This window comes from Ciconia boyciana, chromosome 4 (assembly GCF_034638445.1).
Source record: "Ciconia boyciana chromosome 4, ASM3463844v1, whole genome shotgun sequence".
NCBI lineage: Eukaryota > Metazoa > Chordata > Aves > Ciconiiformes > Ciconiidae > Ciconia > Ciconia boyciana.
Window position 1 is genome coordinate 35,244,192 of NC_132937.1, and position 25,050 is coordinate 35,269,241.

A 25,050-nucleotide genomic window follows, 5' to 3' on the forward strand; every position below is an offset into this window, starting at 1 on the left:
CACCCTGGGAGACAGCCTTTGTGTGTGAGAAACTATTTTTCAACATTGTGTCTGGATGAGGAAGAAAGTTTCGTATCCTTAGGGTATATTTATAATTAGAATGATGTAACTGAATCAAAGACATTGTTTCTTAGGAAACTGAGACATCTTAGTCTGAGGAGGTTATTTTAAGGTGGGGCAGAGGGGGATTCTAGGTTTATTTCATCTATTAAGAAACCATTTTTCTCTATGCTGTGGAATTTTTTTGTTATTGTCCTTTCATTGGTATCCATTAATTAGTGTTATTCTTCTTCCTTGTGGAAGTAAAGATCTTCCTCCTCGTCCCAGAGCTGCACACATATTTGTACTCTCACTGCAGATGGGAAGAGAAGCGGCTAGAGCTGCTCTCCTGATCACAATTTGCCTACTGGTCACTGGAATGCACTTGGTACTGAAGCTGACGCTTCTGCCTTAGGTAGCGGCACCTTGAAGTGTCTGTTTGCAGGGCTTCTGTGGCACCATGAAGGGGAAACCCATGGACTGCTCCGAGAGACACGTGAGTCAGTCCTGGTAATGACTGACTGAGGACTTCAGAGTTCAGAAGTGTCGGAGTCTTGGGAAGTGCTCACAAACAGTGAGTCCACGTGTAAGTTCATGCGTTAGGATGAGTAACACATCTGTGTGTCCTAAAAGAGTAAATACATGAAAGAAATCAACATGAGTTTTACAGGGGCAGGTCCCTGCTGTACTTCCGTCAATGATTTTAACGTCCCGGTGGAGATTACTTGAATTACACAATGTTGATAAAGAACTAATGTCCAAACAGATACCTGTTGAGCAATGCCACCTCTTGATAGGCTTCTTCATTTTAACTTACAATTCAGATTCAGAATGTTAAAAAGAAATAATAAACTGAGAGAACACATGCACTTTTACAGCATTCCTGAAATAAAAGCTATGGTCGGTGTCACACCAAAAGGACCATGACCTAGATGCTGAGAAGGGGGAAGGAAAGAAGCATTTCTATTTCAATTTTCCAGGCAAACTGTCTTTTTCATTACACAGTGTTAATGCCAAGAAGTTCAAAATTATTCAGCAGAAATCATTTTTACAAAATAGAATACATCCCATATGAAAAGGTAGCGCCACAGATTTTGATATTTACCCGAACTGTGGGATGGAGAAAATGAACGTTTCTCAAACGCTCTGAATGTACAGTATTCAAACAGTGCTGACGAGGCTAGACAGGCTGAAAGCTGCACAGCACACAGGTACCCTGCACTTCACACTTCTTTCTGATTTCTTAGCAAGTTGAAACCCCCACCCCCCTATTTTTACTGGCTTTGATTCACATTGTCTCCCTGGATATTGGCCTGGCCACCTAAGCCAACGTAGGCAGTATTTTGCATAGGCGATACATCCTCACCAGCGTTGCCAACTTCGGATCAGTTGTGTGGCAAGGCTCCTGCATCCTGTTGCACTCTGCATAGCTGAGGGCATATGCTGCAGGAATTTCATCTGAAGAAGAAGATACAGGCTCAATGTCATTAAACGTGCAATTTAATACTCGAGCAAGACAGCCACTCTACGCTGTTATGTAAATCCACGTTTTACCACGATTCTACATTTTTCTGACTCCAAAACTCGGAAAAAGGCATCCCCACCCCTCCGAAGCACTGTCTCCGGGTACCCCGGGCTGAGGCGGCGGTTCCCGCCGTGCCGGCGGCAGGTCCTGGCTCCCCAGCCCCGGGGCCAGCGCAGCGCCGGGGAGCGGGCCCGCAGCCCTGGGCAGCGCCAGCCGGGGCGAGCGCGGGCGCCTCCTCTGGGGACGGGAACCAGGGGAGAACGAGGGGGACAACCCGGCTGCAGGGGCCGCTGGCACCGCCGGCACGCCGCGGGCCGGCACCGCGGGTGCGGGGGGTGGAGCTGCCTCCGGCCGCTCCGCGCCCGCGGCGCGAAGGGGGCGTGGAGGAGGAGAAGGAGGAGGAGGAGGAAGAAGAGGAGGGGGAGGAGGAGGAGGGGTATTTCGGTGTGGCGAGGAGCAGGTGGCGATCAGTGCCGCGCTGGGAAGCGGCCAACTCGGGAGTGGCACCGGCCCGGCCTCCGCACGGCACCGCACGGCGCCATGGGCTCAGCGGCCGCGGCGCTGCCGCCGCTGCTCCTCGCTCTGGGTAGGTCTGCCTGGCTCCCCCTCGCTCCGGGCAGGGCAGGGCTGGCTCCCCGCTCGCTCCGGGCAGGGCAGGGCTGGCTCCCCGCTCGCTCCGGGCAGGGCAGGGCTGGCTCCCCGCTCGCTCCGGGCAGGGCAGGGCTGGCTCCCCGCTCGCTCCGGGCAGGGCAGGGCTGGCTCCCCGCTCGCTCCGGGCAGGGCAGGGCTGGCTCCCCGCTCGCTCCGGGCAGGGCAGGGCTGGCTCCCCGCTCGCTCCGGGCAGGGCAGGGCTGGCTCCCCGCTCGCCTCGCTCGCCTCTCACGGCGGCGCCGGGGAGGGGGCAGAGCCGGGCGGTGCGCGGCCGGCTGCGAGCGCCTCTGCGCTTCGTGGGCCAGAAGCGTGTGTGGCTGCGGCTGTGTGGTGGAGTGCGATGCATCGGCGGCGTTTTTAAAGCAGGTTAAACCCCTGAACTGCTGGGTTGGCATGGAGTTTACTTTTCCATAAAATGGAGTGTGTGTGCGCTGGGGCGGAGGGAATGGCTGCAGTTTGATGTGTGAATTTACGGTTATGTAGTGATAATGCTTTTTTAAAAGGGAAGTTTATATTCTTCATTGTGAATGCTGTTCCTAATTTGCAAGAGTCCTCTAGGTCTGTTCCCACCCTGTTGGGCAGATGTCGCTCCTTGGAAAAGGACAGGGAAACTTGAACCATCTCCTCCTTCTCTTGGCTGAATAAATTACCATTACATATGTTTTCCTGGGAACTATAAGCCATCGTATTCATTTGCCATAGGCAAATTCCCAAGCACTTTCAGAGTTTTAATATTACTGTGTACTCTCACAAACCCTTAATTAGCAAGTCACTGAAGAAGCAGCAGCATAAAAATGAGTTTTCACTGATGAGCTGTTCTAACTTGTTCTTTCAGTAACTATAGCGAACGCTGCAGTGGAATGTGCGGCTGCAGGGTATGAAATCAAATACAAAAATATTAACCTGTGATAAGACAAACAGTATACCAACAAGCAACCTGGTAATTTTTTATAAAATTAAAAAATCATAAAAGTATCAATGGGCAAAACATTCAGCCTGCACTTTTGCTTAATCCATCCTTTATTCTCCTGGTTACAGTCACTGCACACCAGGACCATTAACATGCCCTGTAATTCATAGGGTCTTAGGACTTGCAAAGGTTTGTAGTGCGGTGCTGAAAGCAGAAGATGAGGACTGATTGTGAGAGGAGGATTCCCCTGGCAATGAGACTGACAGAAGTGGGATAGGTCTGCTTTGTTCAGGCACTATCCATGATTTGTCTTCATTTATACGGTTGAAAGGTGTCACAATTTTGATTTCGGATGTGTCGGTGACAGCTGATGTTAGTGGTTGTAATTGCTGAGTTAATACTCACTTAGGCCTTTTTGACCTTGTAGAAGTAGCAGGGAAAAGAAAGTTTCAGGATGGGAGCATTTTCCCCGAGTGATTTGCAGTCCCGCTGTGGCGGCACTGTTGTAGCTCTTCCATAATCATTTTCAAATTGATTGAATTCTAATGAACTGTTTTACTTTCAAAGGCAGTATTCTTTAATTTAATTGGGCTAGCTGAGCTGAATTAGTCAATACTTCAGCAAAATATTCCAAGTTTAAAATAAGCTTGATTTTGTCAGTATATGAATTACCAGCTATATTAAATGGACCACATAGGGGTATTGCTTTGTCGTGTCTCCAAATTCAACTAAAAGTAATGCAGATGTTAGTAAAGGTGTGGGTTATTCATTGTCGGTGTGTACTTTTGTGTTTGGAAAGTCATTAAGACTTTGTAGATGCTACAAGAAGGAAGGAATAGAAATGCAATAGAACTACCATTTTGATAATATGACTTTGCTAACAACCTTGTTACTCGTTGACCGAAAAGTACATAGCACACAGAAGTAGATTATGTTAAGAGGAATAACAATAAGTGAAGTATTTAACAGGGCAACCTATAAAACAAAGCCTGATGCTTTCTGTTGTAACACACTGCTCATAGCTGCTTATAGGCTTGCCACATCTAGTTCTTTAAAGTTACATTTCTAAGCACTCGGTTTTTTCCTTAGCTTGTTGTTAAAAATCAGAGCCAAAATAGCCCAGCTCTTTCTGAGAGTGAGGCCAGTGGAAAATACAGTAGCTTTCCTGGGCTCACTTCTGGTAACATTTTCTTTGGAAAGCTCTAGTGCCTTCATGCTTCAGAGGAGATATTTGAAATTTGGCAGGAAGGTGCTATTTGCATCATCTTGAAAATCTACCTAAATTTGGCCAAGTAACAAATCTTTGGAAAATCTCATTCCTCTGGAAGGAAATCTAATTTTATCAGCTTGATTCTAACATAAATTCTGTCCATCCTTGGTGTGGAGCTCAGTCAGACTTCCTCTGCTGTTGGAGTTGTAGTGGGGTGTAGCTGTTTCTGTGTGAGGTCTAGGTCTACACCTGCAAACATAGAAACTCTCTCTTGTGTTCTCATGTTAAGTGGTATTTTTACAGCAATCTCCATTGTTGTTTGAGGCACTCTGCTTTCCAGTTTCCTTCTGGATCTTGGTCCGCTGATTGTCTGTACTGCATGATGTTAGCTGATTCCTGGGCTCTGGGTGAATCAACTTGTTCTCCCTTTTATGAGAATACTTCAGAGTTGATTCTCAAGTGATAGTGTTGGAGGACCATGCCAAGTGGAGGAAATCAAATTTAGTGTGGCCTCACCTATACTGTCTTAGCAGGCGTTCACATTCAAGCTCACCACGCACCTTCCTCCAGCAACCCAGGATGTGAATGACATAACTCTGATATGTTCTTAAAATCCCCACTCTGTGAAGCACGCACCCCTCACACTATTTAACTCTGAAGTGAAAAATCACAGTTAAATAAGGGTTATGACTTTTGGGCCACAGGTGTACCATTTGAGGACCAAAACTCCTCAGGCCTCCCTATGGGACCCAGGCAGCCTGGAGGAGAAAACAGCCCTATCTGAAATTGGGAGGGGGATTTCTGTCAAACTTTGAATAGAATCCAGAATTTCCAAGTGTAACCCCTTTTCTTTTTGCTACATATCTGACCCTTGCTGATGAACAACATCCTGTTGTCCTGCGGACCTTGTTGGCAATGGGCTGTAGAGCTGTATAGAGGGATAGGAGAGGACCCCACTAACATAGTCTTTTTCTTCAGATCACTTCTGTTTAAACTGGGATGAAGGTTGTGATAAAAGAACAGAGTTTAACATGCAAAAGTTAGGAAGTGCCTGAAATAAGTTAGCAACCTGGATTTGTCCCTTCTGCATATCAGTGCATCTTGTGATCCCTTGAGTCCACATGCACAGCCTTGCCGCTGTTGCTGCCTGTGGACAGGGGAAAGTAGTATGATCGGAGAAGAGGCTGGCTACCTGGCTTAGTTTTGAAATTAGAAGGTGCTCTATGAATGGGGAAAAAAGGTAGGATGAAGAGAAAGGAATATTTCCCCCCTCCCCCCTTGCAAAATTGGATTCTTTCTCTCCTTTTTCGTCACAAAAGCTGAGTGCAATTTCAGGCGAGTCATTTAAATCAAATCTTTGACATGTGGTTGGAGCTTTTGTGTTCCTCTCTTTCTCTTTGCTCAGCCAGGGCTTCTCAAAACTGAAGCTGCATTTTCACGATCTGGTTAAGCTGACCTGAATGTGGGGCTGACGCTGCAAGGACATTTTGTCCACTCCTGATTGCATGTTCTAACCAGTTTCCCTGTGCTACCACTGGGGCTTGGTCTGGGGAACAGGTCAGGGACCCATTTGCCTGAATAATTTTTTCCCTTTTTTTGGCCAGGTCAGTTTTGGAGATGAGCTAAACTGATCCTGTTCACTTAAGCAATTTATTTAAGTGTTAGCACTGGCATAGGGGACAGTCAGAACTCGTGGCCAGAGGAGGGAGGGAAGCTGGAAAAGTCCCTTTCACTGGTAGCCAACACTTCCACTGGCTTGAGCTGGTTGTGAAAGTGCATCTTGACATGCAAAGCTGCTGTGTATTCACAGCTGTGAATGAAGTCAATGGAAATTGCATTTTGAATGTGCTAAGTATTCTGAAAAAATAAGGTTTTAGCTGTATCACTAGATATCCAAAAGTGGTAAGTATTTTTGACTTTTTTTTTTTTAATGGGGCTAAGGATGATCTCTCATTTCACTTGAGTGTGGAAAAATAAATTTTCTGTCACTTGCAAATACTTGGATGCTTATGGTCAAGATATGTAGAGATGAATCGCAAAGGAAGCTGAGCTGCTAATTCAGTAGGTGAAAATAGTATACGTAAAAGTATAAGGCCATGTACTGAGCAGCAGGGACTAAACTGATAACTGAATAGCAAGTGAAAATTGCACATTTGGTGCAATAAATGAAGCCAGAAGTCCAGGTGAAAATGCAGTATATGATCGTAACATACCAACTTACAACCTGTAAGACTGTACAACCCATCTTAATTTTTGCCTTTTTCTTTGTGGTCATCTTTTGTTACCTTGCTGTTTTATAATCATATTTGAGTAATGTTAGAAATCATTCTAAAATCTGGAGATTGTTTGAAAGCAGGACCCAAATGTGAACTCTGCTTAAATTAAAACTATCTCTAGTTTTTCCTACTTTAAGAGAGTTTGTCAGGTAGTAGGAGTGTTATTATATATTATTTTTGGAGTTTTGCCTTTCACAGCATTGCTCATTGAAGTAAGGCTTCATTCATACTGTATTACAGGACTTGTATTTTGTACAAATGATGTTTATTTTAGAAAGCATACAGGGTATTACCATCACACTCCTAAACACATTAACAGTTAATATTTATTTGTGCATAATTTGGGCAAAGTAAACATGAGACCTTACCATCAAGTTTTAACCATGTGCTGTCTGGCTCTGGAACAATTTTCGAAGTGTTCTTTGCTTTTTTTGATTCTGTGACACAGAATTTTCATTAAAGAAGTAAAAGGACTGATACTCCTTGGTTTTATTGGGTTTCTTAGCCACTATATAAATGCTATTCATTGTGGTCTTTCTTCACTATTGTTAATTTTGACTGAATGAAAGTGGGGTTTTTAATGTACTTCATGTAAAGTATTTTCATGAGGGCTAATAACTAGAACTGCCAATGTAATGGCTTAATGTCCAAACAGCTAAATGTGACTCAAATACTTTTTTTCAGGGTTAATACATGTAAAAGGGAGTTTATACGTCTTCAGATGAGTAAAGCAAGTCATTTTCTCCAGCAGAAATCTTGGGCAGTCTCTACCCAGTGTTGTTATTTTCATTTAAAGGTTTCCTTTGTTAGGCTCTGGCAGGCTGGTTCCCATTTCCATGGTGACCATGCCGAAATGCAGACGGACACAGGCTGGATTCTCATCGGCATAGCCATGCACTAGCATACTAACACATGTTATCTGCTTGGCTTAGGACATTTCCATTAGCAGTTTTAATGTTTAGGACTTCTTTTTCACAAAGTGATCTCTGACCCTGCGATACTGTGCTGTGTTGGGATTTCAGACCCTGTACAGAGAGAGAAAGCAAGTTGATAAGCTTATTTTTTGTGTAAAGCAATTGGCTGAACTCTTCCTATTCAAATTAGTCAAGGACATCAGAGAACTGTCTGAGCCTTGGTTTTAATTTCTGTTTAAAAAGATAACAGAGAAGGATTTTTATTTATAAACCTTTAGGTGAAAGACTGACACGTATCTGTGCTAAATAGTTATATGAACATACCCCCTTTTCAAGGCACTGATAAAAGGATAATAAAAATAAATGAATGTGAATTACATGGGATAAATTATACCTTCTGTCTATATTAACTGAGTGTGAGTGTGTATTCCTGTAAAGCAATATGTGATAACATTCTTCTGGCTTATGCCGCACTCATTTTTTGGAGGTGGAGAATGCTAAAGGTATTTAGGTAGCAGAGTCAACATAAGTGATGGAAATACTCACACAGCTTTCAAATTAGGATGGGAGTTCTGAATTACCAAATAAGCTCAATATTCTGAGTGCTAGTAATTGTTACTTTGAATTAGTCCCTGAATAGCATTTCAGGATCTTCAGAGAACTAAGTTAGTTTTATTTTCTCCTGGAGATGCGTATTCTTTAAAAATCTAATAAGGCTTGCATATTTTTCAGGACTTAAAAGAGGAACTATGCAAGCAAAGAAGTAAGATAAACACAGACTCTTTGAATGCCATACGAGCAAAGACATTTTGTGTATAACCAAATGGCATCTGCATGGTTGAATGTCACACATGATGAATGTCACGGATTCTTTTGTGCCTTTCAAATTACTGGTAGACAGGGCGAAGGGCTTGAAAGTTATGCACAGCCTTGGTGGAAATCTCTCGCCTTATTCCTGATTTATTTTGCCCTTTTAATCCTGCTTCCAAGTTCATCATTCTTCATTTGTTTCATAAAGGATCTATTTTTTAATCATACAAATCTCCTCAGCTAGTATGATTGCTGGTTTTTAAAGAACAGACAATAAAGAAATCTTGAGGAAAATTACTGTTAACAGCACACTTCTGGAAGGGAGCATATTGCACAGTGGCAATACCTAAGGAAATAATGGAATTTGAGGATGGGGGTGTTGGTGGGGAAAGGTTGAATTAGGTTTTTACCTTTTGTCTATCTATCTGCCTGTCTAGCTCTTTGTCTCAAATACAAGTGACTCTTATACAAGAAAGCTGGCAGCACTTGATCCTGTGTTAAGGCTGTGACACAAAGCTGGATGTAGCGATAAGACTGCAGATGCCGAAGCTGCCTGACCCACTAGATTACCCAGTAAAGAACTACCTCAACCTACTGCAAGATCAGACTTCTTATCTGAATGAGGAGTAGTCGACCTGCGTTCGGCTCACATGAGCTTAGTGCAGCGGTGGGTGCTGTTACAAGAAGTTGTGAAGCCAGCACTTTTTTGGGGTGTGCTTGTGCCATGCTCCGTGCTGCCTGGAGTAAGGCAGCTGCCCATAGGTAAACCAGCTGGATTAGCTAACAGGGTGTCTACCTTTTCCACATACACAGCAGTCACTTCTCATAACTTCTCAGTTCTTGTGACTGTTGTGTTCATGTCTCCCTTCAACTGTGAAAGCACAGTGGGTAAATAATTCTACTTAATTGCATAATCTGCTAAAACAACAACTCAGTAAATTACTGGATTTTAAGCCTAAATTTACTCTTGGCTGGTCCCCTTCTCTTAGTGAGCTAAATGTCTACATAGGTATCCAAATCAGGGCAACCTGTGTCAAGAGTCAGTGGCCTGCTTTCTTAGTATCAACATGCTACAATAAGGAAAGTAAAACATAAGAGAATCCCCTTGATAGACACCTGTCTGAAGCAGAATGAAGTAGGGTATCTTGTCCCCAGCAACTAGTGTGTCCTAGATGGTTACCAAATGTCATTGCAATGGAGAGTGTGTGACTCAAATGTTTCTGTGCCTGTATCGTTGCTTGCATTTTCTATTTGAGGAGAATGGTAATTGCTCAAAAAGCAAAAAGGCACATCACTTTATTAAATAGTTTTTCACCGATTCTACATTCTTAACTGTAAACTCTAATAAGACAATAAGAGTAGTGGTCTAATAATAAGCACGAGAGCAATTTAATCCAGTGTTCCTACTGTGTGGTATAAAATTCCATTATATTTATGTGCAGGACTTGAGATGTATATAGGACTGCTTTGATTTAGAGATATTCAACTCAGATTTAGCTGAAATTTCTCAAATGAGAATTTAGGTAACCTTTCCTAAGCAGAAAAAATGTAAGTGGCCTGACACTGTCTAACTATGCCCACCAGATAGAGTTCCTGTTTAAATATGCCTGGAATACATATAGGTCAAATTTAGAATAGCAGAAATGACTGAAAATTAAATTACTTTCTTATTAAGATGAGCAAAACAATGAACAGAAGAAAAAATCCAGGAGCACTGCTTGGATAGTAGTCTATCGGTAGCTCTGCTAATAATAGTTATCCATTTGACTCTAGCCAAATATCCTTTCGTTTCACTGTCTCTACTCTCTCTGGTTTGTTTTCTTTTCCAAACTGCCCAAAGCCAGTTCACCATATTGGACAGTAAAAAAATACTTTAAGAGTCTTTGGAGTTGTCTTTCTGAGAAGTTGACAGCTACAATAGATTTTGTTTCTCTGAAGACAAAAAGCAACTGTTCTGCTTTTGTGGAAGCAAGTATTATCTCCAGAAAACTCTTCTTAAATGTACATGGGCCCTTCTCTCTGACCCCAAAACGTACAATGACTGCATTTTACAAAAAAGATATCTCTAGTCAGAGTTCAGAAAGAAGTTAGCCTGTCACCCACCTGACCTGGATTCACCGGAGTCCGGTGTGCGGGCTCAGGGCTGGGGGAGTGCACGCTGCAGCCCACTTCACCCCGGAGTGGCAGAGTTACGTGGCTTGGACTCAGTAGAGACACTTAGGCGCTTTTAAAGTGCATGAAAAATATTGACTTGCAAAGCAGGAAGGCTCAGGAGGAGTCGAGGGGAGTGTTTGAACTCCATCCTTCTCAGGCACCTGCATTAGGTGCCTCCTTCCCTTGAGGTCAGGGGTGGGGAAAAATTTAGAGCAGTAGGGGTCTAGTTCAGCTTTTTCCACAAAGTAGCTGCCTGAGAAGTGATGGTAATAGTCACGTGGGAAACGTGGGCTTAGTTCTCCCTTGAGGCTCATGGAGATGTAGACTCGCCTCTCAAACTTTTCCAGAAGTGTCTTTGCTACCAGGCAATAAAGCAAAGAGAAGCACTCTCTACCTCTGCTGTTGAAACCAGGTCTCTGCGCATCCTGGGATACATATTTGTGTTTCCAGGCAGACAAGCAAAGACGTATCTTGCCTGTGGCCTAACGTCTGGGGCCCTTAGCTGGGAGGAGAGGAGTTCCGAGTTGGCCTTGTTGGACTGCTCATGCAATTCACATTTGGTAAATAGGCAGTGCATAAAAAGAAGTTATTTAGCTACTTAGTTAAATCATTTAATTATTTAGAGCAGAAATTATTTAATCGGGAAGCATTCATTGCCTCTGGCCGTGATATCAAAGTGGGTCTACAGCAGGGTAGGATACCTTGCTCTTAGACAGGAGTGCTTCTACACCTGTATCATATTCTAAATTTTTATGCTACTTTGTGCTATGAAACCTAGGTGACAGATAATTTTAAGTTCATTCTGGGTTAGGCACCTACTGAAGTTTGGGCTTCCTGGATTGTTTTCCTGATTTTAATGAGCCCAAATTCTGCCTAGGCCCTATCTGGTGCTAGAATTGATCATTTCAATGTGCATTAAGGAGGAATTTAAGTGAGTGATTGGGACCACCTACCTACCATTCAGGCTGCCAGGCCATGAGCTCCCATTACAATCAGGGGAGAGAAATAGTCATTAAGTCTGCTATAGGAAAACAAAAGTTCTGATAATTATAGCTCTTCCAACTATTGTATTAGATATCCTGTGGTGCTTTTGAGGTTTTCTTGTTGCAGGAAGCTGATGTAGCAAACTTTTTACAGCTGAGGCTCTTGTTTCTGGGGCTGTCTGTGTACAGCACAGAAAGCTAAGCTCCTGGCTAGCTCTTGAGAAGCTGTGAGGAAAGAACAGGGTCCTACACACGGTGTCCTAAATGGTGTGATGGCAGAGTTGCTCTCAAGCCACTGCAGTCCTCACGCTGCAGGCTGCAACACTGGAGCAGCAGAGGGATCGATGGTGAAGGCAAGTCCCTCAGCCTTTTTCTAATTTAGCCTTTTCACATCACATTTAACAGCGGTATAATATGATATAATACACTAATATGTTATAATACACTGAAGTTTTCATATAGCCTAGAGTGTGATACGGGTAGGGAAATACAGGCACTCTTGGTTGCTTTCCCATCTTCTTGATACCTGTGTGCAAACATGCATTTTCATCTGTGTACAAACATGCTTTCATAGCAGCTGAGATGAGCAAATGCAGCAAATAGGGTATAGAGACAGCAGTCGCATCGGTTTCAGTGTGATGACATGCATTTCCTCTCTTACAGTCACAATGTGGCTCATGCTTCTCTGACTATATTTGGAAATATTGCTGGTTTAAAAAAAGGGTCAACAACTGATAATTTGGACAAAAGGGAAGAGAATTTGCTGGAGTGAAATGCCGCATGAAAAGTCAGTTTTATCACAGGGAAGCACATGTAGGTTTTTGTATTACTTGTGAAGCCAGTGACCTAACTGCGTATAAAACATATAATTGTGTACGGCTTGTTAGCCTCATGTACTTTTAATCTCGTTGTGGTATCATTGAGAACAAATTGTGGTAGTCTAAGGACAAGGTTGAATCAACCCCCTTTGTACCAAGATAGAAGAAAAACTGCAGGTCAGTATAAAAAGATGCAATTTATGTAAGTTTTCTGTAAAATAAAGTTTTTCCCATTTAACTTAATGATGGAAACATGCCAGGATAATGAATTTGAGTGGGCTTTAATTCTTGCTGTCTTTATTAAAAGCACATAGGAAGTTGTCAGTCCTGCAGAAACTGCTCTTAAGCGTTGCTGTGGAATCGGTCCTTGTGTGTACAGTAGATTGTTGAGATTTCTTAACTCCGCATGAAGAGCAGTTTATTTGTCTGCTCTGGGAGCCAAGGAGGGCAATGTGTGGGCCACAAATAGGGAGTTTTCAAGAGAAAGACAAGTCTTTTGGAGTAACTACTGTGGTTGTGGGTAAATTTAATTAGATCTGTTATTCCGCAGCAGTGCCAGAACAGTAAAATAGCACCTAGTTGTGTTATCCCAGTCTCTCCAACTTCTCATTCACAATTTGTGTGGAGTATCATGTTTGGGTTGCTTTTATAGCAGGTTATTGCTAAGTCTTCAGTGCAGCTTCTTGGAACATAAACGGTTGTAATTGAAAGGCTGCGACTCAGGCTTTCACACACTCAGAGGCTTTCAGGCTGGAAGCTGACCTACTTCCAGGAAGAAGCAGTTGGCCAACTAAGCCAAGAAAACTTGTTGGAGGGAGGAAGAGGGGTGGGAGGGAGGATTTGTACTAAATGAGGCATTGTTTTTCCTTTCTTCTGAGTGGGGTTGTTTTTTGTGGTCTATAATTTATTTCTACACTAAACATTATAATATCTTGTAATTATTAAATAGTTTGAGATATTGTAGCTGATGTGGAGAAAACATCGGTCTCAAGATAAAAGAAAGTAAAACAAACAGATGAAGCAGTAAAACAAAGACTTGCCTCTTAAGGCTTCTGTAAACAATGAAATATCAACAAAGTAATTGAAGTGAGGATTATAAAATACTCTGACTTTTAGTACAAAAAATCTAGTCTTGCCAATCTCATTCTTTCCTCCTTTTGATTCCTGTCAGAGGTTCATGTTGTGTTTATTTAGAAGGTTGTTCTCAATAAGAAATCTGTTTGATTTAAAATAAAAACAGATTAACTGTGATTATAAAACTGCTGTTTCAGTACATAAGCTGAAGATACCTACTTGCCTTTGTGCGTATCTACTGATGAGGTTGTGCATACTGAAGAAAAAATTACAAAAAATAGAGAAGTAAATATACAGGAGAAAACTAATAAGAAAATATTTTTCACTTCTATTGACCGTATTGGGTAAAGGTTAATATACCTTTCCAGACTGAATTATAAGTAGTCCTCTATTTTCCCTGCATTAAGTGGGTTGGCTTCCACTTAGCCCTGACCAAGTACACTAACGATATATCAGAAAAGTGTTTTATATTTATGCACATTTACAAACAGTGCAACCAATATAGAATTACTTGTTTTACATGAAAATAACTTGATTTGATGTCATTATCTGTGCAGGCACACAATGCACGTACCAATACAGTAAAGAAGATCAGGCTGAAGACTAATTCATTAGCAAAAAAAAGTGGTTCATTTTTGGGCAGATTTGGTCCCTGAATAACCCCATTGCGATGGGAATTGCTTGGTGGCTTCTGGAAGCCACAATGAAGAATATCTGTGCTGTGATTCAATAGAATAAAGTAACTGCATGCTGCTTGTTTTGTTCTTTATGTATTCTCAGTCTTGTCAATAAAACCTTCAAAACACAGTGTATTATGAAAGCTGTTCAAATTATGGGTTGTCCATTCTGTGAAAATAGTTCACTAATTCCAATTGGATTATTGCTCTGATAACATAGGTTCTGGATAATAAGGGAGTAAGTTTACTCTTATACAGAAATGTTGCCTTTTAATGGAAAGCAGTAAAGTAACACTAAATATATTTAATATGAAGCAAATACTACTTGACTGCCCTCTTTCATAGCTTTATTACTTTCCCTTCCTGCCTTCATTCTGCCTTCTGCCTAATATTTCAAGGACAGTAGGTGCCTATATTGTGAATGGTATCTGTAGGTGCCTGTACTCCCTTACTAACTTTGGAACCTGTAAGCCAATTTCTGCAAATTTTTGCAGAGGGATGAAAAAAATAACCAGTTGGGTATTGGAGTGAGACAAAAGCACCTTCACAAGTTCCCTGACAGCTAAGGAGGTCCAGTGTGACCTTGCACAATGCAAAACACCAGAAAATCTACCCTGAAGAGAGCCCTTAGAAATGCTTCAGTCAAGGAGAAAGCTTGCACCAGAGTGTGCAGTCCGCTGTGAGAGGAACCCAGTGGAAACCAAGAGTTACGAGTTCTGTCATCCGTCCCACCCCTTTCTTTTTCTTTGCCCCCAGCGGGGTCTGACAGGCTTCAGGGCCCTGCCAATGTGTGCTCTTTGGAGGAAGAAGTCTTTGAGACCAAGGGAAAAGTTTTCTTTGTGGAACTTTTAGTGGCTCTCTTGGAGCAGATTTACGTAAAGGGCAAAGAAAAGCCTTCTTCTGGAAAGAACAGATACTTTTAAAAATGCTAGCCTGAGCAATTAAGGCAACGTAGGCTGTACACATCTTACTGGCTGCCAATCTATGAAACTGCTTCAGGAAGCAGACAATAACGCAGTAGGATTTTCTTGATGTTTTTTTCCAAAACAATTCCTAGACTAAAAAAACCCGTGCAAGAATGTGTATAATACTATCTTGGTTTTACCATAATGCCAGGTCATGGCCTTGCTCTTCTTTAGTGACTACATGCTTACCCCTTCCACCCCCAAATTCCCCAGTGTGCTGATGACTTTGGGTTTGTCAGGGTCCGCTGCCCTGTTGGAGACAGCACAAGGGGCAGCGGTTATAGCTGTGGCCATGCCACCGAGCAGAGGGGAGCTGCCCACAGGGGCTCTTTCTGTTCCCTCTGCGGGCATCGTTACGGTCGTGAATGCTCACTCACAAAGACAAATGGTCGCTTAGCTGGATTATATAACAAACTTTTTCTGTTTTATGGCTGATAGTTGTTCGAAGAAGAGAACAACATACCGTTAAGGAAAAAAGGTGATGAAGGTTCCTTCATCGTAAAGTTTCCTACTGGCAAGGTCAACACTAGATAAATTTAAAACTAATGCATAGCATGAGGTGGATCCTTATAGACTCAGTGGTCAGATTCCACCATGTCTTCTTTTTTCTTTATACTGTGATGGCTAGACCTGTTTGATGCAAGCTATAAATAACAGCAGCAGTGAATGCCTCTGTTTGAGTGGACTGTTTAATGAGAGATGAGACTTGGCATAACTGAGTCTGCATGATTATGGGATTCTGTCATACATTGCCATCTTAAATTGGAGCATCACTTTTGCAATGTAGTATAAAGTGATTGAAAATTCAGTTTTCCTATTTAGACTGAAAACAACATAACATTTATTATGACACTTATGACAAAATGCAGACTAATAATATTTTAGTATATTTTATTAAACATTTGTAAACTTATTTCACAAGCCAAGTAATCAAACACCCAAAATCTGATTTCATTTTTTCTCATCCAGTTAAACAATTTCTTGTTATACTGATTAATCTGAATAAGGAGTTAGAATCAGACAACTATTATAATCATGACATTAAATGATTGATTACCCAACAGATATTTTCTGCTTGCTCACTTTAAGCTGTGAGCTTTGCTTACAAAATCAAAACAATTATGAACTGGGTGTACCTAATATAAGCTATTACTTCAATAAACTTGCTTCAGCTTGTACTTCAATGGCAGCAAACAGAAGGTATTATAGCCATCATTAGACATGTCATTTATAGTTATGGAAGAATTCCCACACGTTTAGGCTTAAAGGTGCACAGTCAGAACATGTATTATTTTTCATCCTACTAGGAGCAAGAAAATGGTGGTGCAGAAGTATAAAAGCAGCTATACTCCTACACTGCAGCTCCTGTAGTATACATTGCAATAATGCGGTTGTTGAAATGTGGGAATTCCCAGAAAAAAAATACCGTGCAAAGAGATACTGGAGTTTATTGGAAAGCTTACAGCTCCTTTTATCCCATGAAGGATTTTCTTCTAACTTTTCTTGTCTGAAGCTTTATGTTAGGAGCTACTCTGCTTGATGAAGCTGTCCTCTTTAAACCAAAGCACCCGTGCCCCCTACCCAGTTGGCGGAGAGGAGCTGCTGCTTTTGAAGTCTTCAGAGGGGGCTTCACAAGCTTTAGGGTTGTTTCTGGCTTCCTTTGTTCCACACAGTCTGTTTATTTGACTGTAAATAAAGTGCCATTTACAGACAGAAGTTAGGAAGTGGATTTTTACTTGCCCGTCTAAGCTCTCATCATGATAGTTAGGTCACAAAGTAGAAGTCTGTCACCAAAAGCTATTAAAATCCAGAATTAGTTTTCTTTATTTCAAGATTCTTAAATTATCAAAGTTCATTGCCTGAAGGCAGCAACAGATACGGAATCTTTCCAGCCTAGAATATACAGTACTTTGAACCTAGATGCTTCAATGATTGGCACCATTTTAATGCATAAGAGACCCTCTTATTCTGGCACAGGCTTAAAATAGGTTTGAAGCAAACTTAGCATTTTCTCTTTTTTTGGCTACAAATTCTTGAATTTCTTGTTCTGAATACTGTATTTAGATAGATATACAAAATGGATAAAAGATGTCCTTATAGTGTAAGCACTATATAAGATGGAGGAAAATGGCAGGAAAATGCCTAGTATATTACTGCAAGTATATACTTGCTAGGCCCAAACCAAGTAAGATTTGCATGGAGTAGATCTAAAAATAAAAAACCTGCTAATGATTATAAAAATGTAGAATTTAAAATGGCTGTGATTGAACTATGTTGAAACTATGATTCACTTGATAAAGTTCGTGGTGAGTCAGAGCGTATGTGCCAGCTTTTCTACTTTGATAGCAGTCATGAGTGAGAGGCAAAGCTGATCCACAAGGATATTGCAGATGACAGCATGTCTTCAAAGGCGGGATTTTCTGGTCGCTTTTTTTTCTCTTTTCTTTTCATTGTCCTTGACTGGCTGCCTGGCCAGAAAGTGAGGATGATAGAGGCAGTTTTGAGAAGAGAGCTGTGGTCTGGCAGATGCTTTTCCCATTATTCCAGGTAGAAATTCTTGCCCTCAAAGAGCACTGCTCTGATGCTGCAGTAGTGCAAATGATTAAAAAGAATAAAATCAAGCCCTGGTGGTAAATGGGAAGGACGAGTGAAATGGTTCAGTGAGGAGATGGGATAGGAGGCTGGTGAGAAGAAAAGAGCTTGCTTCCCTAAGCAGTGATGAGGCCCAGAGAAACCGCAAGGAGCTGAAGCATCCCTGGGCTGGGCCAGGCTGTGGCTCTCCTCCTTGGAATCAACGCCCATCTTAGAGAAAGCAGGAGCACACGAGCGGCCCTGGAAGGCCCAGGAGGGTTGCTGCAGCCCCCGCGGGAGGGCAAGGGGAGAGGTGGACAGGCAACACGTAACGGAGCATGCGTTGTGTTGACCCCCGTCTGACTTGTCACAGCACCGTAGGGGAATTTGAACCAGCCCAGGAACTTCCCTTCAGGCTGTTGGTTGTGACATCTGGTCGCTGTAGTTTTATCCGGTGCTGGAAATTTTTGCCCTGGCTCTATCATTTAATAAAACCCTCGCCTTGAACACAATTTGAAAGTTCTTCCATGCGTTTACACCGAAGTTGGCCAATGCACTTAGACGGAAGACATTTAGCAAAGTTACAATTTGGCTAGCAGTGTGATTTGCTAATAACTGTGTAACAGAGTCCACGCAGTCAAGAGTTTTTCTATAGATGTCATTGGATTTGGGGTCAGACTGGAAATGTTTATCATTCTAGGATACTTTTGGCCCTTCATTCGAAAGCCAGGGTTTATTTCCATGTGCACCATATAACTTGGAGAGTTATTCTTCCTCTGTATTTACATGCGGGATTGCATTGTGGTATAGTCTCCTGTGGCCTCTGAGAATGGGGCACTGCTAAATTGTGCTTGATTTCTGACTGAGCATTGTATAATTTGAAAACAACAGACCCAAAGATAAACCTAGGATGTGACATGAGCAAAATATTTTGATAAAATGCAAGTATATTAGATCACAAAAGCATTACTGGCAACAATCAGTATCTATCTCAACTCCTCTTTTCCCTCTCCCCAAAACCCAGACTTGAACTATGAATATATGTGGTTGTGTTTAGTGTCAGAAGTATTGCAAAACAGAGTGATATGTCTGTACACATTCTCTTCTCCAGTCTTAAATAACATGAGTCAGGAATTAGATTTATCTCTGAGGAAGTTTCTCAAGGAACTATACTTTCAGCGAAGGGTGATTGCTTGCTTTCCAGAGGCCAGCCGTAGATAGTGGTTGTTTGAAATAACTAATAAATGATTTCCTGTTTTGAGTTTGTGGTAAAAAAGTAGTAACTGTATGAGTTGTATTTAGTCTTCTGCTAGTAACATTTGTGTTTTCTATTCTGCGGGCAAAGGTATAAAATTCATTGAAATTTTTTACTTTGTGAACTTTGCCTGCAAACCTGCGGTTGTGATTTTAATGTTCTTGCTATTATGTTGTTATTGTTATTACTATTACAGTTAAGCTACTGTGATGAGCTGTTTTATGCTGATATAATCCCTGTTAACTTCTCTTCCAAAACTGGTTTTGGGACCTGGAAGAGAGTGATACCAACAATGAGCTCTCTGCCCATCAAAAATAGAGAAACGCTTAGAATTTAAGCTTATATTTTTAAGATGCCAAAGATCAGTACATCTGTCCTTAAAGGGCCCCTGTTATAAGGGATTGTCATAAACACTGCCACTTTACTACACAATAACTCATACTAAATAACTATGTTGAGGCATATTTTATGTGTAGAGCAGGTAAAACTCATTCTGTCTGGGGATGCAGGAAGAAAGGGGAAGCGTGAGGGATGTTGTTTGACCCATGAGCAACTCCATACACCTGCCTTACCTGGGAACCTCGGGCAGTGACTGCACAGGGCAACCACAGGACATGATTTCTTCCATCACTGCCATTTTTGGAGGGTTGTCAGGAGGCCTAAGGTGTTCCTCAGCTGGGCTGTAGCTTGTTCCTGGGATCCCACCATTGTTTCAGTCCTTCCACCTACAAACTGAGGGAGGAGTTATCTACTCCCGGCTGTTAGGGGACTCTTGCCCTTTTCCTTCAGCTTCTGTAGTGGACGTTCTCCTAGATGTCCACCTGCAGCTCTTGATCAGAAAGAAATCAGGTCTTTTATGAATGAGAAGTGGGCCCCCATGCCCTGCAAACTCGTGACACTTAGGTCCTTGTCCCCAGCCTACGCTGCCAGTTCCCCCCAAAATGGCATGGAGTGACATACCCTTATTTCTAGGCACAAAAGTGCCCAAGGAAAAGCAATTAATACCATGACCACAGCAAAATGGAGTTTCAATGCTAAGTGCCATGATTTATTAATGCAGTTCTATCTTGCATGTTTGTATTTCTAAGTTTTCCTGTTTGGACAACTGTTCAGACTGTTTGGACTGAAAACAAAGGCTTCTGGCATGATAATGAAATGACTCAAAAATGTGGGTTTTCTGATGCAGTAGATAATCTGATTTTTGTTTCAGTGCTTCAAACATTAAGTTGCAGATAGACACTAGAATACCAACAGCATTAGCAATTACAGTCAGTCTATTTTCATTTTAATGTACCTCAGCAGGCTGTTGATGTGTTTGCTGCACCATAAGCTTAACTTATGCCTTAAGGTAAAGGAGTACAACAGACCTCTGAAACACATTTCTTGCCTCCCTTCAGCTACAAACATTCCCATTAGTAATGCTGCAACTTTTGTTAAGGCAAACAGTAAATGAGTCATTGATCTCTGCCCACAATATTATAACACCTGTAAAGAGTGCTAGACAGGCATTACGTATGGGCAGATGGGTACTGTAGGGAAAAGGCTGGTTTTTTCTTGCACGTGTCAAAGGCTACATTTTATTTTCTTCTGTCGGGGGAGCTGGCATAGATGAAGAGCCTCTTTCACTGGGATCAAAATTCTTCTTTAATTGCTTCTGTGATAATCATAATCTTTCTGTTAACAGGCATTCTTCATAACTGCTGTGAAGCCTACAATGTTGGGCTCCTAGAAGCAAAAATATTTTCTGGTCCATCAAGAGAGCAGTTTGGATATGCAGTTCAACAGTTTATAAATGAACAAGGCAAATGGTAAGCAGTTTGCACAGCTTGTTATATGTCCAGTTAAAAGGTTAAGGAAAAATGTTGCAACTCGTTTTTCTGTTATAATTCTGCATTTCACTTAAATGTGTTCCGTTTAATTCCTTTTTATATTAGAGTTATCTTTTTACAAATAAATACTTATGTTATTAAAACAAAAGTTGAAATATTCTAAAGACGTATGCATGTGAAGGTTCAGGCTTTTTTCCTTTACACAGTGCGATCTGAGGTCTTTCCTTCTGTTAATCTTTTACTTTCATCTCCAATACACCAGTTTCCTCAGATTTACAATTCTGCAGAATTTTAACTCTCATTTCATTCCTTCCTGTACCAATAGCATCTTTGTTACACGTTACATATACGTGGGGTATTTTTCCATTTTAATATTTTTGAGGTTAAAACAAATGATTAGGGCTGGGAAGTTCTAATTATTAATATTAAAATTAAGTGAACTTAAATTTATATCATTTTGTGTCTGATACAGTATTAAGTGTTCGCTTCTCAAGGGACAGCATATTTGGATGTATATAATAACACAGTCCTAGCAAAGGCCTTGTGTCTGCTGCATCTCTTCAGCCATGAAATTTGATGTGAAATCCACTGTTGCCACAACATTGGGCTTGATGAGTAATTAGTAAAATGTTTTTTCTAGTAATGTTGGTTTCAAAAAGAACTTTAAAATATTAATCCAGAGTAAGCAAATTTAGTGGAAAACACATTGTTTCCTCTTCTGCAGCCTCAGCAACCCCAAAGATTAAGGTGTCTTTCATGGCAAGGACTATATGTCTATAAATAGTTTGGTGGTACTCAGCTACTTTAAGTGGTTATTTATGTATACATGATTTTAAGTCTATAGCAGGAAGTCACACAAGTTACATGTATTATCATAAGCCATTTTAGATGTGTCATTCTCCATAGATTGAAACAGGGTCAGAACCAAAATAGCCACAAACTGGCATGTTTCCTTAAGTGATGATGGACGGATAGTAAGTAACTAAACTTTTTTCAGTAAAAAGAAAGTAAGATGTCAACATCTGAAATCCATGGAAATGTGTATGAAAATGTATTTTACAGTTAAAGTTTGGAAAAGCCCATACAAAAATATTGCTAGCTGAGCTAGCTGAGACATTTATGCATAGCCCTGCACAGACACTGTGCAGCTGCAATTGGTTGCGTATGCAAAGATGTAAGACTACCGAGATCTCACTGCACCTCCAGCATTACTGTGTTTACCACCAGTGACCAGGAGGCAAAGAGGAGAGCAGAGCTTTATCCTCCGCACTAAGAGCTCAGCGTTTCCTATCCCTCTGTTGGGTAGGCTCCCAACCTACCCCCACTCCTCACCTGATGTTGTGGGGGCTTCTCACTGCATGTCTGCCTGCTTTAATTATGTGTTTAGTCACACATAGATCAGAGCTCTCTTTCTTTAAAACTTCTGTGTAAAGTCATTGAAGGAGAACAAGAATGTCTGCCTGAAGTGAATTCAACACTTTGGCTCATACATGGAGAAATTGTCTTGTGTTTTATCCTTCTTGTAAGTTTTTCTGTAAGCTTGCAACAGGAGTACTAGGTTCCAGACTCATCCAAGCTATTTCTGTTTTATATTTCCCTATTTTTACTTCTTATATAAAAACTCCTCTACTACCACTTTCTTGGATAATGTGTGGTGGAATTCGGGAAAGAAAGTGACTTTGGATTAACTTTCCCTATCGTCTCACAAGTATATGAATATTATGAATGTGGGAAGCTTTTCTGTAGATAGGCACATCGTCATTTGTTCATTCACTGCATGGTATCCGACCATAACTCCAAAAGTAAGGGGAATTTTATCAGTTCTTGTTTGAGTAACCATGACTTGTTAGAGACTCTTCAGTGAAGAAAAGCTCTTTTCAGTCTCCCTCTCAAGAAATCGTTAGACAATCTTAAAAAAAAAGTGAGTCATGGTTTACTCTCTTGTTCTTTTAATTTCTAGGCTATTTTTGTTTTCTTGGGACAATAGAGATTCTTCTTGTGTGCATTATTTAAAAAAAAAAAAAAAGCCAGTAGAGTTGGTTTCTCCTATAAGCGACGCAGAGGCTGCAGTCCATGTGCAGAGCGCTTGTTGACATGGCTGAAATAAGAGTGAGATAAACAGTCCAAGCTTTGCATAAGGTTGGGACGCTGCTTTCTGTCACAGGGGAACGTTTATCACTGTATGCTTTTATGAAGAGACCGTCATTGTGCAGCAAGAATGTGACGAACTTGAAAACTCTGTTCAGCCACAGTGGGGCTGCTCACCACATCAAATACTGCTGGGGTGACACTTCTCTCCGAGGTAGAGGTTATCCAGAATCTGAGATCCACCAGAAATTTCACCACTTCCTAGACCTTGCTTCCATTAATAAAATCCCGTGGTGCTATATTAAATACAGCTTTAAAAATCCTCCTGTAATCTCTCAAAGAGCAGAAAGGAGAGATACAGAAAAAACAGCACATGCTAGTTATGTTATTCAGCTGTATTTCTGGGAGCTGCATCTCCTGAGGCAATAAGGGCTATAGAAAATTATAAAGAGAGGAGAATTTTTGCAGAATTGGGACTGCATGCAGCAGTATGTTATCACTTTTGCTTGGCGATGAGTTCAGAGAGAAGAGGGAAGACAGTCCAACCAGGAGCGCAGGGCTATAGAAGGGGCTGATACATGTTGGGAAGCTGTGACACAAACGAGCAAGGGATCCCTTTTTGTGTAGAGTCAGATGATCCAGGATAATTGGACACTGGTCTGCTGTGCATTGATGGGCACTGATGGCATGTGATGCTCATAAATAAGGACAAACTTGCAAGTCAAGCACAGCTCAAGCTTTTCACAGTGTCTGGTGGGAATTTCAAAACAGGAGCTCTTTAATGAATTCAAGGAAGATTGTGAACACCAAAGAAACTCATCAATTAGAAAAGTTTAGGCAGTCCACCACACATAATTAGCCACAACAGAAACATCATTCAGTTTACGCTCTGGTTCTCCCTGTCATGAGATCATCTGTAGTTGAACCTTAAATTGAGACCAAATTCTCTGTTATATTATAAACATAATCTTCTAGAAAGGTGGATTGTACCCTGTCAAGTTTGTCTTGAGTGCGCATGCCCTGAACAGCAGCTGATAGTACGTTCTGCAAAGATAACACTTACTCCATGCTGAGATTTGGTTTTATATCTGTCTCAGGTGGGTAAGATTGAATGGCTGTATATAGCTGTTAAAACGCTTTTTCCTACCCATATGTGTCTTCAGTCTGTGGATACATCCCACAACAGAGCTAAAATCTCAGTCTGCTGTTGAGGTACTGTTTGATATCAAGCTGCAGCCACCCTGCTCAGTCGTGTCTGCATGCTTAGGATGTGGAATTTTAAAATTTTCATTTGGAATTTGATGTTATGGGATTTTTCTTTTTTAAAATATTTTGTTTCATTCCATATCATGTCAGTAATGACACCTTAATATGCACTGCCCTTACTGACGTATTACATAATCATCGCATTACTAAATAGTTTTAAAAATCATTGCATACTGCTCACTAGTCATCGAAGCCCAGCAGCCTTTCTCCCAAGGTGGTGTGTTGCCTCTTCACACCAGTGAGATGTTTTGCCAAAAAGAGGCATTTCTGTAGCAGCTTCTGTTGAAATCAATACATTTTCAAAGCCTTCTGATTTTAATAAGGAGGGTAATTTCTGCCAACTTTTTTTTTTTTTAACAAAATGCTGCCATTGTTACAGCTCCATCTTTTCAGTGCCAGCACCACTGCTAACATTGAGTTCTTTGCCCAGCTTTTGCTTCCCCCAACAGCATGCCCTAGAGTTTGCCTTTTTCCTGCTTGGAGAAGCAGCTCTGGCTTCTGTCTTCTAGGCCTTTTAAGTTTGTCAGTCAAACTCTCTTGCCATAGCTCGCTATAGTTTTTGAAGTTTTGAGTTTTTGGTCAAAAGTTCGAAAGTTTTTTATGGTGATAAGTGTTTTAGGGTGTGCAGAGAAGCATCTATGAGAGTGAAGAGTTTTCTGGTCTTCATATCTATTCATCACTTCCTGTAATTGTAGAGAAAAGGGGCAGATGATTTAAGAGGTCCTTTCTACTTTTTTTCCCTATTTCCTATTAGCCATCTTTGTGTTTAAAAAAACACACTAAAGATCAAATGCATGAAAAGAAAAAAAAAAGAAAACAGAAAATATAAAACGTGCTCTGACAACAGCTGGGAATTCAGCCCTTCGCTATGAATTCTGATTTTGTTTTCTGCTACATCACACTTTGCCAGTTACTAGCTTTGTCACAGTGTAATTTCCCAGAAATAATTCCTGTTGCACTTTGATCTGCCACTCCTGCAGCCTGTGTGGTATGGCATTGCTGCTGAACTTTAACTTCATGTAGTTCCATTGCTTT

General features: G+C 41.3%; 1 protein-coding gene across 1 annotated transcript in view; it reads left to right on the forward strand.

Moving 5' to 3' along the window:
- Positions 1-2,016: 2,016 nt before the first annotated feature.
- Positions 2,017-25,050, forward strand: part of ITGA2 (integrin subunit alpha 2) — a 117,953-nt gene continuing 94,919 nt past the window's right edge. The window contains 2 exon segments of the mRNA XM_072860402.1: positions 2,017-2,150; positions 20,517-20,640. Of these exon segments, the coding sequence (XP_072716503.1) occupies positions 2,105-2,150; positions 20,517-20,640 (170 nt within the window). The 5' untranslated portion in view covers positions 2,017-2,104.